Source organism: Onychomys torridus, chromosome 2 (genome assembly GCF_903995425.1).
Source record: "Onychomys torridus chromosome 2, mOncTor1.1, whole genome shotgun sequence".
Lineage (NCBI taxonomy): Eukaryota > Metazoa > Chordata > Mammalia > Rodentia > Cricetidae > Onychomys > Onychomys torridus.
The window spans coordinates 131,102,616-131,118,551 of NC_050444.1; the positions used below are offsets into that span (position 1 = coordinate 131,102,616).

Below are 15,936 nucleotides of genomic sequence, written 5' to 3' on the forward strand. Positions count from 1 at the left end.
TACATTTGGGCAAGACTCACACATGTAAAATACACCTTAAAAAAATTTTAAGAAAAGTATGAGTAATTATGCAGTTCACATTAGTGACTACCTTAAAGCCAGTATCTGTCTGTCTGTCTGTCTCTCTTTTTTTCTCTCTCTCTGTCTCTGTCTCTAATGTGTATGTAAACATATGTACAAGTGCCCTTGAAGGTCTTTGAAAAATGGCTGGCGCAAGTCTGTGTTTAAAGGCTAAGACGTAGAATATCTTCCTTACTGATGACAGGGCAAAAAACCAAAAAGGTCCTTTTTCAGATAGTCAGTGGTGGACAGTCAGTGCTTTGCTCGTCCACCTTGTTCCTCACATTTATGTAGGTAGTGCCGGCAAAACACTGGATCTTTTCAGCTCAGTTCACTAACCTTTCCCTGGAAACCACTTGTAATCATATTCAAGATATGCTTTTCCTAGTGATCCCATAGTCTAGTAAAGCTGACAGCTGAAATCAACCATCAGTACCACTTACAGGTAAAGGATGTCTAGAAAGCTGGGGAGAAGGCTCACTTTATAAAGTGTTTGATGCACTAGGATCTAGGCATGTATAGCCTTCTGCCAATAATTCTAATGTCAATTCCAGTACTAGGAAAATAGAAACAGGATCCCTCAGGCAAGCTCAACTAGCTGAATCAGTGAACTCCAGGTTCAGTGAGAGTTTTCCCTCATGTACAAATAAAATTAAATAAAGCTAATACTAAAATTATAGTAATGCCACAAATACGAAGTAATATTTAGGGGCTAGAGAGATGGCTCAGAGGTTAATAGCACTGACTGTTCTTCCAGAGGTCTTGAGTTCAATTCCCAGCAGCCACATGGTGGCTCACAACCATCTGTAATGAGATCTGGTGCCTTCTTCTGGCCTGTAGTCATACGTGCTGTATACATAATAAGTAAATCTTTTTTTTTTTTTTTAAAGAATAATATTTAGAAAGAAGTATCTTAAGACCATGGTAATGCAGGAGTGGTACATATCATGGCTGTCTCCCAGTACTCTAGAAGCCAAAGCAGTAGCATTGCCGTAAGTCTGATGCAAACCTGGGCTGCATAGTACATTCTAGGCCATTTGGGTTAGAGCATGAGACCCTGACTCATAGAACAGAAATTGTTGTAACTGGTTTGTTTGAGGCAAGGTCTCCCTAGGTAGTTGACCTTGAATTCATGGCTGTCATGTCTCAGTCTTCTTCATGCTGATACTGTTCTACCACAAATGGGCTGTTTATAATGCCTGATTTAGAACACAATAATATACTGAAAAAAAAAAAAACAAAAACTAAATCCCTGCCTCTCTACATTTTATAATGTTAGTCATCAACAGCCACCGTAGACAAACACGGAGAGCACCTACCCCGAGGAGAAGGTAGATTTGGAGTAAGCCGTCGTCGACATAATTCTTCTGATGGCTTTTTTAACAATGGACCTCTACGGACTACAGGAGGTGAGTCATTTCCAGCTGTTGTGACCATACTACTACCTAGATCCAGGCATGGTGGCCAGCTCTCAAGAGACAGTGATCTCTGTGAGTTCTAGGCCAGCCAAGTCTGCCTAGTTCTAAGACAGACAAGGTTAAATAGTGAGACCTTGTCTCAAAAAGACCAAAACAAAAACAACAAACTGCTGTTTTGGCCAAACTCAGGTTGGTTATATGTCCATCATCTAGAGATAGTCATTACCTGGTTTCTGCACCTAGCACATTTTCATGGATCATTTTTTCAGTCAAAGAACTATTTAGAAGGGCTGGGAATTTTGCTCATGGTATGTGCACTTAACACAGTTTGATCTCCAGCACCATGAGGCTGGGACATTGCCTCATGAAGAAAAGTGCACTTAATGGTTTCTTTGTGTGGACTTCTTATTTAAAAGGTTTCCTGAAGTACTTTTGAAAGTAACTTTGACCAAAGCAGGAAGCATCTGGCTGAGTTATTTCTGAATTTATAGGAAATAGACAACTAATACCTTACTTTTCCTTGCTATTTTAGATTCTTGGCACCAACCCTCTTTATTCCGCCATGATTCTGTGGACTCTGGTGTCTCTAAGGGAACATATTCTGGAACCACAGGGAATCTATCTGGTTGGCATGGCTCTTCCCGAGGTCATGATGGCCTAAGCCAACGAAGTGGAAGTAGCACCGGAAGCCACCGACACTGGAATGGCAGCTTCCACTCCCGGAAAGGCTGTACCTTTCAAGAAAAACCACCAACAGAGATTAGGGAAGAAAAAAAAGAGGATAAAGTAGAAAAGTTGCAGTTTGAAGAGGAAGACTTTGTAAGTATGAAGCTTTTAAATGCATAGTTGAAAGCAAATAGAGGATCCTATTATCTCTATTTGTGACAGTCTCACTTTGTAGACCAAGCTGACTTTCAACTCATAGAGATCCACCTGCCCTTGCCTCCAGAGTTCTGGGATTAAAGAAAATAAGCCAGATGTTGTAACAAACACCTTTAATCCTACATTTGGGAGGCAGAGGCAGGTGGATCTCTGAATTTAAGGCCAACATGGTCTACAGAGTGATTTGCTGGACAGCCAAAGCTACACAGCAAAACCTTATCTCAAAAAAAAAAAAGAAAAGAAAAGAAAAGAAAAAAGAAAAAGAAGAAAAGAAAACTTGCTCTCACAGAGGATCTAGGTTTGGTTCCCAGCACCTTCATGGTGGCTCACAATTATCCTAACCCCCCAGTTCCAGAGATAAACACTCTTTATGACTTCCTTGGTCACTATGCAGATATACATTCAGGTAAAATATCCATCCACATAAAATCTGGCGTGCATGATGACACACGCCTTTAATCCCAGCACTCAGTAGACAGAGGCAGGTGGATCTCTGAGTTCAAGGCCAGCCTGCTTTAAGCTAGGGCTGGAGAGATGGCTCCATGATTAGGAGCATTGGCAGCTATTGCAGAGGATTCAGTTGGGTTCTCAGGACTTACTGGCAGCTCACAACCATCTGTAACTCCAGTTCCAGAATATTCAACACACTTTTCTGGCCTCCACAGGCATCATGTGCAACACAGACATACATGCAGACAAAGAAACCTATTAAAGTAAAAATAAAACCCAAAATCCACTCTTGAACCCAACTTTAACTGGATTGGAAATTTCAGTAAATTATTAAGTATTTGTCTTTAAATTTGGATGTTCCTATAAAAACAGAAATCAAGTTGCCATATCAGTGAACAAGCTAGTACCTAGATTGTGATCTTGAAATACATATGTGAACTAGGTATTTGTAAGATGAAGTATTTAATTATTCTACATAGGAAAGGATTAAAGGCTACCAGGACTCTATCAAAAAGATTATGGGCCAGTTTGCTGACTCCATGGATAAAGTTGCCTGCCACCAAGCCTACCTAGCTGAGTCAATCCCTAGGGTCTGTGCCATAGAAGAGAAGTGACTAACAGGTTGTTAGTCTCCTGAACTGCATATACACTGAGTGGTACATGTCCTTACATACATGCACAAATATTCACATGTAAGATAAGAATGTAAAAAAAAGTGGATGAAGGGAGAGAGATGGCTCAGCATTTAAGAGAAGGTACTTCTCTTACAAAGGACCTGAGTTCAGTTTTCTAGCCCCTACATCAAGTGGTTCACAGCATACCGTTAAGTCCAACTCCAGGAGGATCTAAGACATCTGGCCTATACAAGCACACAAGCATACATACAATCCAAAAAAAAAAAAAAAACAACCAAAAAACTGGGTGTGGTGTTGAACACTTTTAATCCCAACACTTGGGAGGCAGAAGCAGGTGGATCTCTTGAGTTCATGGTCTACAGAGTAAGTTCCAGAACAGGCAAGGCTACACAGAGAAAACATGTCTGAAATAAAACCAAAATACATAAATGAATAAAAGATCAAAGAAGTTTTCACTGGCCAAAAATGGGTTATCTGAAATTTTTAAAGATAACTGTAATTATTTACATTACATTAAGTATAGTTAGATCCATGAGTTCATAATTGTACTTCCTTCATAGGAACAAGAATGTAAACTTTAACTTAGAGAAAATGTTCATGGATGCACACCTGGGAAGTAAAAGAAAAGAGATGATTCCTTAACTCTAGGTACTTATTTTTAGAAGAGAAGGATTTGGGTAGAGGTGAAACTTAGGAAGTGTTCCTGGTTTAGTCAGTAATGTACTTCTTTTAATGAGTGGTAGTTAAAAGAACTTTTGCCTATTAACTAATTATCTGTTTATACATTTATTTTTGTGTTTGAGTGATGTGCCACACCAGCATGTAAAGATCAGAAGGGAACTTTTTTAGTTCTTTTGGAGTATTGGGATTTATACATCACATTTGTACCGGCTCTTTTTCCTGTTGATCCATCTTTGTAACCCAGTTGCCTATCTCATTCTTAAACTATATTTAAAACAAACAAACAAACAAACAAACAAAACACAGTATCAACCTGATGGTGGTAGCCCAAACCTCTAATCCTAGCTCATGTTGTTCACCGCACTCACATTTCCCCCCCCCCCCCCCATTTACTTCAGGTACAAAGATTCACACATAAACATGTAATTAAAAGTTAAATCAAGTCTGGGCAGTGGTGGCGTATGCCTTTAATCCCAGCACTCGGGAGACAGAGCCAGGCAGATCTCTGTGAGTTCCAGGAAAGGGCTACCAAGTGAGTTCCAGGAAAGGCGCAAAGCTACACAGAGAAACCCTGTCTCAAAAAAAAAACAAAACAAAACAAAACAAAACAAAAAAAGCACACACACACACAAAAAGTTAAATCAGTGCGATGAGATCCTGGATAAATAAGGACGGCATCTGATAACTATAGATAGAATACAGTTTAAGAACACATTCCTAGGGGCTAGTGGCATGGCTCTGTAGTTAAGCATACTAACATCTACATAAATAACTTTAAAATCTGTTTGTTTGAGATGGCGTTTCATTGTGTGACTCTGGCTGGCCTGAAACTCACTAGAGACCAAGCTGTCCTTGAACTCACACAGAGGAAGCCTGCCTATGCTTCCCCCATGTAGGGATTAAAGGTGTCTTCCACCATGCCCTGTGTTTAATCTTTTTTAACTGTTTCTATTGTTTTTAACCTTTTCTACTCTGGACACCACTGTGTTTGATCCTTTCTATCCTCTATACAGTTAATTAAGTCTGTGCTAAACTTGGTTTGATGTACTTACTGAGCTTTCAGTTCTTTTTTTGTTTGGTTGGTTTTTTTTCCAGACAGGCTTTCTCTGTGTAGCTTTGCGCCTTTTCCTGGAACTCACTTAGTAGCCCAGGCTGGCCTCAAACTCACAGAGATCCACCTGGCTCTACCTCCCGAGTGCTGGGATTAAAGGTGTGCGCCACCACCGCCCAGGGAGCTTTCAGTTCTTGAAATCATACTGTCATCACCTGTAGTTGAACTTGTCATTTCTCTGCCAAGGATCTATCCCCACCTCTCAGTAGTCCTTCCCCAGTGTGAATTTTTTTATCATAGTAGTACCTTTTATGACACTTACATGTTTTTAGTTTTATCTTTGTAATGTGAGGACAAGGGCTATTTTAATTGCCTTTATTCCTTGTACAACCCTGGAATGTGGCTCTCTCTTATTCTAATGCCATCTTACAACTTCATTGAGTACTGTCTAAGATGAAATGCTAAACAGTCTTAATTAATAAAAAACCAGGAGCCAGATGTTGGGGTGAAAACTGAGAGATCAGAGGAATAGGACAAGACACAGACAATCACTCCTTATTATCTCCTCAGCCTCCAGAGAGCTACTTCTGTATAGTCATGCCTATATACCTTTCTGTGCCCTGTCATCTTACTTCCTCTCTTCACCCAGCTACATCACTTCCTCTTTCTGCTCAGCTCTATCACTTCCTGTCTGTCTGTACAGACCTCTATGGTTAACTAGTGCTGAGATTAAAGGTGTGTGCTACCATGCCTGGCTCTGTTCCCAGTGTGTCCTTGAACTCACAGGATGGCTCTCTGCCTCCGAATGCTAGGGTTAAAGGCATGTGCTTCCACTGCCTGACCTCTATATTTAATATAATGGCTGACTTTTTCCTCTGATCTCCAGGTAAGCTTTAATGGGGTGCACAGATAAAATATCACCATAATTAAGCATTTCACTGACTACATTACTCTCCTTGAATCTGAGGAAAATAACCCACATTCTTGTTCTGTGGCTTGCTATGCCTCTTCCTTGTGCCTATCTACTCTATAGAACGATGCACAAACTGCATATCTGTGCTTTATATATGTCTATGTGTATAAGAAATCCTATGACAAAGGAAATAAAACTCAAGCTACAAGTAACATAGTGTATTGATTTCAGATTTCAACATAATTTACTTTTTTAATATACTGTTAACTTAGTTGGAGCTGATAATTTATAATTTTTTGGTAGCTTCTTTGGTGACGGCTACTTTGCAGAAAATTCCAAAGTGATGAGCTTTCTGTATCTATCAACCACTCATAACCCCCCCCCCCTTTTTTTTTTAATCTAGCCTTCTTTGAATCCAGAAGCTGGCAAACAGAATCAGCCATGCAGACCTATTGGGACCCCTTCTGGAGTGTGGGGTAGGTAGATTTTGCCATCTTAAAAGCATAGGTTTATTTTATTTTTTATGATTTATCTATTGTGTTCTGTTTGCATGCATGCCTTCACCAGAAGAGGGCACCAGATCTCATCAAAGATGGTTGTGAGCCACCATGTGGTTGTTGGGAATTGAAATCAGGAGCTCTGGAAGAGCAGCCAGGCTCTTAACCTCTCTCTTCAGACCTGAAATTCTTATTCTGAGTAGAGAAATAAATATTCTTCCTCCTTTTTTTTGTTTTGTTTTGTTGTTGTTGTTAATTTAGTTCTTGTTTCTCATCTTTTTGCCTAGGGTAGCTAGCACCTGTTAGCTCTTCACTAAGCATTCACAAAGAGAATAGTCTATCTCTATAAACCATCCAAGCATAATAATTGTGTAATCATTGAAAGCTTGTTGTATCCTGATTGAGACTTGGGTTTTTGTTGTTCGGTGGCTTTTCTGGTAGTTTTAGCGTGATTTGTTTGTTTAGGAGGGTGTGTGTGTGTGTGTGTGTGTGTGTGTGTGTGTGTGTGGTACTTTTTGTTTTGTTTGGTTTTTGTTGTTCGGTGGCTTTTCTGGTAGTTTTAGCTTGATTTGTTTGAGGGTGGGTGGGTGTGGGTGTGGGTGTGTTGTGCTTTTTGTTTTGTTTTGTTTTTTTCCAAACAGGGTTTCTCTGTAGTTTTGGTGCCTGTCCTATATCTCCCTCTATAGACCAGGCTGGCCTCAAACTCAGAGATCCACCTCCGGAATGCTGGGATTAAAGGCACGAGACACCACCACCACCACCTGGCTTGTTTGGGAATTTAAAGATTTGTTTATTTTTAGGAGAGAGGTGTGGTCTTGTGTGTCTGTATTCAGGTGGCCTGGGAAGTCCAGATGAGGATGTTAGACTCCCCTGGAACTAGAATTATAGGTGACCGGGGTCGAATGAACTGAACTCGGATCTTCTGCTAGAGCAGTATGTACTGAGCCATCTCATTGGTTCTCATAATTTTTGTTAGTGGTGTTTTTTTTGAGACTGGGTTTCACTGTGTGGCCCTTCTGGGCCTTGAAATCAACAAGATGCACCTGCCTCTGCCTCTAAATTAAGAGTATGCTCCACCACAGAGATCCACCTACCTCTGCCTTCATGACTAGCTTACATTCTTAATTGGTTGTACCTGACTGATCATCCTATCTGTTTAACAAGCTAAACCCTTCTAAGGATTAGACTGCTAATCTTTCTGATTCAAGACTGGTTTATAAACTTAGTGATTCATGTGCTGCCTTTTTCTGTACAGTTAATAAACGTTATTTTAAAGAATAAAAAAAGAGTAATGGGTAGACCTTTCATTTAAGCACTTGGGAAACAAAGACAACTGGGTCTCTGAGTTTGAAGACTACATAGTTAGTTTCCAGGCCTTTAAAAGCTACATAGTGGGACCTTGGCTATAAATTGAGGGGCTGGAGAGATGGTTGAGTGTTTAATAATACTGGCTGCTCTTATAAATGTCCAGGGTTTGATTCCCAGCACCCATCTGGCAGCTCACAATCATCTGTAACACCAGGGTATCTGGCATCCTCTTCTGGGCTCCACGGGTACTAGGCATGCATGCGCTATGCAGACAAAACACTCATGCATCTTAAATAAATTTTTAAAATAAATTTTGAAAATTTTTATTATTTTTTTCCTGGGGGACCTGAGCACATGCATGCACATACAAAGGCAAGACCTGGTCAACCTTGGGTGATGTTCTTTGTAGTTAGAGTTTTCCTGCCTGGCTCACAGTCAGGACAAATCTCTCTTACCCGCCAGTCCCACAGTCGCTCAGACCCAACCAAGAAAGCACACAGAAACTTATATTGCTTACAAACTGTATGGCCGTGGCAGGCTGCTTGTTGTCTACTTTTTCTATCTTAAATTAACCCATTTCTGCTTATCTATACTTTGCCACATGGCTTGTGGCTTACCGGTGTCTTTACATGTTGCTTCTCATGGCGGCGGCTGGCAGTGTCTCTCCCCAGCCTTCTACTTCCCAGAATTCTCTTCTCTCTTGTCCCGCCTATACTTCCTGACTGGCCACTGGCCAACCAGAATTTTATTTACACAGAGCGATATCCACAGCACTTCCCCTTTTCTTTTTTTTTTAAGGGAGGTTTTAACTTTTACATAGTAAAATTACATATAACAAAACAATTATCAAGCAAGAATTACAGTTACAATATGAAAGAAGATATCCTATCTATCTTATATTTGTGAGTCCAAGGTTTTATATCTAACTTATCTTTTATCATAACTGAGAAAATTATAACTATCTAGTCTTCAACCACATCAAAGACCTCAGAAGGATATAATATAACCTGAGAACCGGGAGAAGGATGCAAGCAACTTTCGGGAGTCTTGCAGGGTAGACAGAGACAGCTGGCAGCCTGGACAGTCACCTAATGTTCCTTGTAAAGTTGGGGCATTTGTCTTCAGCCCATAGGGCTAGAGTCTCTTGGTCACTTCTCTCAATGTCCTGTAGAATGTCTGGCAGTTTCCTCTGTGAAGCAGGAACCTGAAGGACCATTTTGTCAAGCAAAGTTTAGTGGTCACCTTTCTATGGGTCCTGCATGTCCAGTCGATCAAGCAGTCCAGGCAAGAACAGTTTCTTGCCCAAATGGCTATTTTTGCCAAGGTAAAGATAAGATATGAAGTGTCTTCAATGCCCATTCTCCTCTCTGAAGTAAATTGGTGCTGCCAGGAGCAGACATGTCTCACTGTCCAGAAAGTCTAAATTTTTAAAACATTTTAAATGCCATATTCTGAAGGTCTTTGAAGTATTTGAAGATTACCTATCTATCTGAAATATCTCTGTGTCTACCTAGAAGACTTAACTAACATGGCTACAAGTATGATTATCCTAGATGATTAATTATTAATCTATTTTTAATTATCCATTACAATTTTAAATGAGCTATACAAACATAATACCTTAAACACGAGTAGAAATATATACATAGTATAACAAAATTAACTAAGTTTGTATCAATAGACTAAAATCTATACCAGTGTAAGACATTTTAAACAAGTTGTTGCTCTTTAAAAGTAAGTTCCTTAATCTACCCTTTTATCCTATTGTATCTATATCATATCCCCCTTTCTTCTTTAGAAAGAGATCTCATTTATAATTAACCTGCTTTAAAGAAAAATATTGGTTTTTCTCTGTCCCACACCAGAGGGCTCTTCTGATTTGGGACACAAGAATCTCTTAACCATTTCTTTTAGCAATATGTCTGGGTTTAGAGAAGGAGTGAGCCAATTCCATCTCCAAAGCCAGCTTGATAATTTTGGGAATGTGGGCGTAGTTTCTCTTACTACTTCCTGCTGGACGGGGGCGCTGTATCTTATGGGGACACAAAGAAAATTTTAGGATTATGGAGTAGTCCATTAGGGTGAACCTCTGAGCCAGTTGCCTTGAAACCATTCTGGATGTTGGATCATCTGGGCCATGGTGTCATCGGAGACCTTTCAGGTGGTCTTGGCTGATCAAACCTGATATATCTTAATCTGGAACAAATCCATAGCCTCTGGCTTTCTGTGGAAACAAAAGCAGAGACTCTTTTTCAAAGCAACATATCCTTATATCCAAATTTTGAAGTCAAAGTACCTTTAAAATTCACATATTTGTTTAACTCAACAGCTTTTACAATTAAATCTTTTTTTATAGTTAAAAATCCCAAAGACAACATAAACCAGATTCTCTGTGTAATATCCATCTTTGTAAGACTGAAACGCCGCTGTGGCTGCTGACTCCGCCCACCTCAGCTTCCCAACATGGCGGTGGTACAGTTTACAGCAAGCTCTGCGTCTGGAGCCATGTGTACCATCAACTATCAGAAGCAGTTCTGTCAAAGCAGTGCATAGCCCAGAATTTTTTTTTTTTTTTAAATAGCAAAGGCTAAATCCACCACGCAGCAGAGTAAAGTGCCACTTGTAGACTCCTCATTCCCGCCACACGCAGATCAGACGCACACGCCAGGAACCCGCCATAGAAGCTCAAAATGGCAGGCTGCCGCTAACTTAAGAAAGACAACTAGGAAGCTGTTTTTAGCTCCGTCTTAGAATCTTTTTTCTCAGGTTTTAGGTGGAAACTCTTGCCAACACGTTGGACGCCAATTGTAGTTAGAGTTTTCCTGCCTGGCTCACAGTCAGGACAAATCTCTCTTACCCGCCAGTCCCACAGTCGCTCAGACCCAACCAAGAAAGCACACAGAAACTTATATTGCTTACAAACTGTATGGCCGTGGCAGGCTGCTTGTTGTCTGCTTCTTCTATCTTAAATTAACCCATTTCTGTTAATCTATACTTTGCCACATGGCTCGTGGCTTACCAGTGTCTTTACATGTTGCTTCTCATGGCGGCGGCTGGCGGTGTCTCTCCCCAGCCTTCTACATCCCAGAATTCTCTTTCTTCTCTCTTGTCCCGCCTATACTTCCTGCCTGGCCACTGGCCAATCAGAACTTTATTTACACAGAGCGATATCCACAGCAGTTCTTCATGAGCCATATACCTTGTTTTTGGAACACTGCCTCATTGGCCTAGTATGCTAGGCTGGCAAGCCAGAGAATCCCAGGGATTCACCTGTCTCTCCAATGCTAAGATTACAAGCATGTGTACTGATTTCTGTTTTGCTTTATTTTTTAAACTTGGATTCTGGTGATTAAGCTCCTATACTCATGCTTGCATGGTAAGCACTTCAACAACTGGACTACCTCCCCGCCCCTGGTATCATTTTTCAGGGTATTTGTTAAATAAACACGAGGTCATCTTTGTCCCTTCGTTTCAGCTTCATCACCTATGTCGAAGGTAAGGCTATAGTTTAAACTGTTTTGTGTTAATTATCAAAGGTGACATTCTTTTGTGTCTCCACTCTTATATTTCACAGAAAATCCACCTAGTGCCAAGCAACCCTCAAAGATGCTAGTCATCAAAAAAGTTTCCAAAGAGGATCCTGCTGCTGCCTTCTCTGCTGCATTCACCTCATCAGGGTCCCACCATGCAAATGGGAACAAAGTGTCAACCATGGTCCCAAGTGTATATAAGAACTTGGTTCCTAAGCCTGCACCACCTCCCTCTAAGGTATATAGGAACTTTGAAAAACAGGTTTGATAAGTCATACACCATTTAATATATTTGTATTTTCGGACAAATTATTCAGTGCCTGTGACATGTATAGAACTATACTCAAATTGCCAGAGTCTGCCAGTGCCAACTCACTACCTTCATTTATTAAGCTTGTTTCCTATTATTTCCTTTTTTTTTTTTTTTTAATTTATTTATTATATATACATTGTTCTGCTTGCAAGTATGTCTGCAGGCCAGAAGAGGGCTCCAGATCTCATTACAGATGGTTGTGAGCCCCCATGTGGTTGCTGAGAATTGGACTCAGGACCTCGGGAGAGTAGCCATTTCTCCAGCCCTTGTTGATCTTCAAGAAGAACCTTGTTTTGTCCCGAGCACCTCAGTTGGGGTAGCTCACAACCACCTGTAGCTTCAGTTCCTGGGATCTGCAGGCACTAGGTATATGTGGTACACAGACATACATGCAGGCAAAAACAACATACACATGAAGTCAAATAAAAATTTTATGAAGAAAGTCATATAATAATCTGGCTGCAACGTTAACAGCAAACAAATTTCATTTTGCTCTCTCTTTGTACAGTAACCTGGGGGAGGTTTAAGCTTTTTGTCTCTTTCTTTAGATACGCAATAGAGGCGGTAATCTTCAATCTCAGTGAGGAATAACTGACACTGTGAAGTACTTAACTGGCATACAGTAAATACCAGTATAAACAGTGCTTATTACCAACATGGCATGCACACTTTACATTTTACCCATCCTTAAGAATTAATAAAGCTGGGCAATGGTTTAAACATGCCTTTAATCCCTGCACTAGGGAGGTGGAGGCAGAAGCAGGTGGATCTAGTTTGAGGCCAGCCTGGTCTACAAAGCCCCAATATAGCCAGGGCTATACAGAGAAACCCTGTCTCAAAAAACAAAAGTAAAGAATTTATAAAGATTCCTGGGGTTGGGGATTTAGCTCAGTGGTAGAGCACTTGGCCCTGGGTTCCATCCTCAGCTCCAAAAACAAAAAGATTCCTTAGCCAAACATGGTTTTGTATACCTATAATCCCAACATCCAGGAGGCAATGGGGTCAGTAGTTTAAAGCCCTAGCTGAAGAGATGTCTCAGTGGTTCAGAGCACTTGCTGCTCTCACATTAGGACCCAGGCTCAGTTCCTGGCACCAGAATGGCAGCTCACAACTCTCTGTCCTCCAGTTCCAGGGGATTCTCTACTTGCCTGCGTTATCACCAGCTGTGTCCCTCATGCACATACACACTGGCAGAACACTTAAAGAAAAACATTAATACCCGTCTGGGCTTTGTTAAAAAGTTCAAGAATACGTTAGCAATACACTCCACAAAAAAAGACTTTCTAATTGTTACCAAGTTTGGGTCCAGTCTTTGGCTCCGAATTAGGGTGGGAGGAAACAAAAATCACATCCCAAAAGGAACCCCTCAAGTAGATGACTAAGGACGATGCCCTACAGGAGGGCAATGTCTAAAGGGAAGCAGAGGATGGAGTGAGTGAGAAGAAATGTCAAACAGGACAATGCACCATAATGGAAACAGGAAAAGAATGATCCAGATGACAGGATTGCTCAGCTATGGCTTCTGGGCAGAACGGGTAAGGGAGATGACAGACAATTTGCCTGGAAGTTGAGAAGTTTGTCCAAAGAGAGCCTGATAGATTCATGTCGGTATGCTCTGAGGAACAAGCCCCAGAAGAAAGCTGTCTCCAGCCACCAGAGCTCCCGTCAGTTTGTCCTTCCCTTTCAGAATAGTAGTGGCCATGCCTCATGACTACTGTCATTAGGAACAGGGGGAAGCCAAGATGAATGAACGTCACCATTCAGCTTCCAGTCTTGTTTAGGTGCCTAAAAACTGACCCCATAAGGAACAGCCAAAGGCTTTGGGACCATGCAGCTTGCAATGCCTTTGGGGAGATGGTCCCCAGTTTGCAGCAGAGGAATGCTTTCCTGGAACTGAGGGAGCAGATACATTTTCTGGATCTAGACCTAATCAGTGAAAACCAAGAAGAATCAGCTTTCGAGTCACAGCTGTCAGGAGGGAACCCGTTCCTTGTCCTTTGAAGTGCCAAGGCTCTTTGGCAGGACTGGTATGCAGGCAATCCAGTCCTCTCAGCTAAGGGTGGGATTTGGTGATCCTCAAGCTCCCTCCAGCTCGGCAGCCTCACACCAGGTTTCTCTGGCCATCTTGAAGGATTTTATGAAAAGATCAAAAAGATTATTTTATGACATTTGATCCCCAGCAGGACAAGAGAGTCTATGTCTGTCTATGGGTCTATACACCTATACATGTGTGTATTTATTTATTTATTTTTTTTGCTTATTTATTTTTGGGTTCTTTTGAGACAAGGTTTCTCTATGTAGTTTTGGCTGCCCTGGAAGTCCCTTTGTAGACCAGGCTGGCCTCAAACTCAGACATCTGTCTGCCTCTGCCTCCCCAGTGCTGGGATTAAAGTTGTGCAGCACCATGCTAGGCTTATGTATGCCTATTTAGATTCATCTTTTTATTTCATTTTTATTTTTTTGAGACAAGGTTTCTCTATGTAGCCCTCTGGAACTTGCTCTGTAGACCAGGCTGACCTCGAACTCTGAGATCTGCCTGTCTTTGCCTCTTGAGTGCTGAGATTAAAGTTATGTATATCCTTTTAAAGAAGAAATTATGGCAAATAAATGCACATTCAATAGCATAGAATAGGTTAGTGCATCCTAACAAAGCAGCAAGTCTCTAGCAAGCATTGTACAAGGAATTCATAGGCAAAAGCTTTGGGTTAGTGGTTCCCAAACTCCCAGAACTCACATTGGGAGCAGATTTTTCAAAAAGAGCACAAAATCCCTCCATCCCTACCTTCTAGCTACACGAAAAAAGATGGTGTAGATTCCAGGAACCTCTCTGAGACACTGGAGGAGGATGATGATGATGATGATGGTGATGATGATGTGAGGATGACAACAGTCCTCCAGAAATGCTGGAAAAGAGAGTGATTTTTCAATATCAGGCTTTCATCTCTAAAGCGCTTATTCAAGTTAAAATCAGAGAAACCTCAGAGGTAAACTACCCCATCGCCCAAGTGTACTTTACATATGTCAAGAGAATATTTCATCCAAAGGATACAGCATATATATTCTCAGCAATCGATCAGTCAATCTGTATCAAGTAGGTTGAAGTAAGCTTAACAGCCTACCTATTGTTCCAGTGCTCAAAAATTGGAGATCTCTAGAGGCTCCTGAGCAAGCTAGCTAGCTGGACTAACTCTATCAGCAAACTTGAGTTCAGCTCAGAGAACCTGCTTCACTGAGTTAAGGTGAGGAGTGATCCAGGGTGGCTCACAGTGTTGATTTTGAGCCACTTAAATATTCATTTGCCAACTACCCCCAAAATGAGTCAGGAAATGCCATATTCAGAGTGAAAGCAAGTGATTAATGTGGGAAGCAATAGAGAAGAAAGACTTTCAGTATGGAGAGATTGAATAAAGACGGTCTTACATATTTACATAATTTGAGCGGTTGAAACTGAGTGATAACAAAATGGTCCGGCTGAGTGTGGGTAAACTCGCTTGCCATCAAGCCTGAGAACCTGAGTTTGATCCCTGAGGCCCATATTGTGCAAGGAGAAAACTGACTCCCACTAGTTATCCTGAATTACATGCACATGTACATGAACACATACATACAAAAGCAATAAAACTTATTTTTTAACAGTTAAGAGAATATTGAGTCTAGAAGGCTATGCCCATTGTAAGAACTGATAGGAACGTAGAGAATGAATGTGTACTGGAAAGTAATCAGATTTAGAAAAGTTTAGTAATAAGCAGTATATCATTCTCTAATGTATTTTGAAAGGTTTAATATAAGGGTAAAAGTTTTATCATTTGTAAAACAGCTGTTTTATAGAATGGATTAAATGCAAATATGAGGAAACTAAGTGTTAGCAACTATGAGTCCACAATAGCTGATCACTAACTTGCAATTGCACATTTGATAGTAAAATGATGGTAGCATAAGATTTAGGGGAAATTGGGTTGGGGATCTAGCAAGCGCAAGGCCCTGAGTTTGGTCCTCGGCTCTGGAAAAAAAAAAAAAGACAAAATAAAAGATTGAGGAAAAACACTTCTGCTTTCTGATGATATAATAAAAAGTAGGAGGTATTGGACATGGTGGCTTCTTCTAATTCTTGAACTCCAACTGCGTAACTCTAGTGTCCTCAGTATTCTTTAAAAGTAAACATAATCATCATCTGTAGTTGTCTTAAGAATTAAAGAAT

At 40.7% G+C, this 15,936-nt stretch overlaps 1 protein-coding gene across 4 annotated transcripts in view; it reads left to right on the top strand.

The window, feature by feature from the left end:
* The window catches only part of Gpbp1l1 (GC-rich promoter binding protein 1 like 1), a 52,443-nt gene that overhangs the window by 28,675 nt on the left and 7,832 nt on the right, over positions 1–15,936 (top strand). For all 4 annotated transcript variants that reach the window (XM_036178834.1, XM_036178833.1, XM_036178838.1 and 1 more), the window contains exons 4-7: positions 1,340–1,469; positions 2,011–2,297; positions 6,494–6,566; positions 11,470–11,663. In XM_036178834.1, coding sequence (XP_036034727.1) covers positions 1,340–1,469; positions 2,011–2,297; positions 6,494–6,566; positions 11,470–11,663 — 684 coding nt within the window. The remainder of the gene's footprint in view (positions 1–1,339; positions 1,470–2,010; positions 2,298–6,493; positions 6,567–11,469; positions 11,664–15,936) is intronic.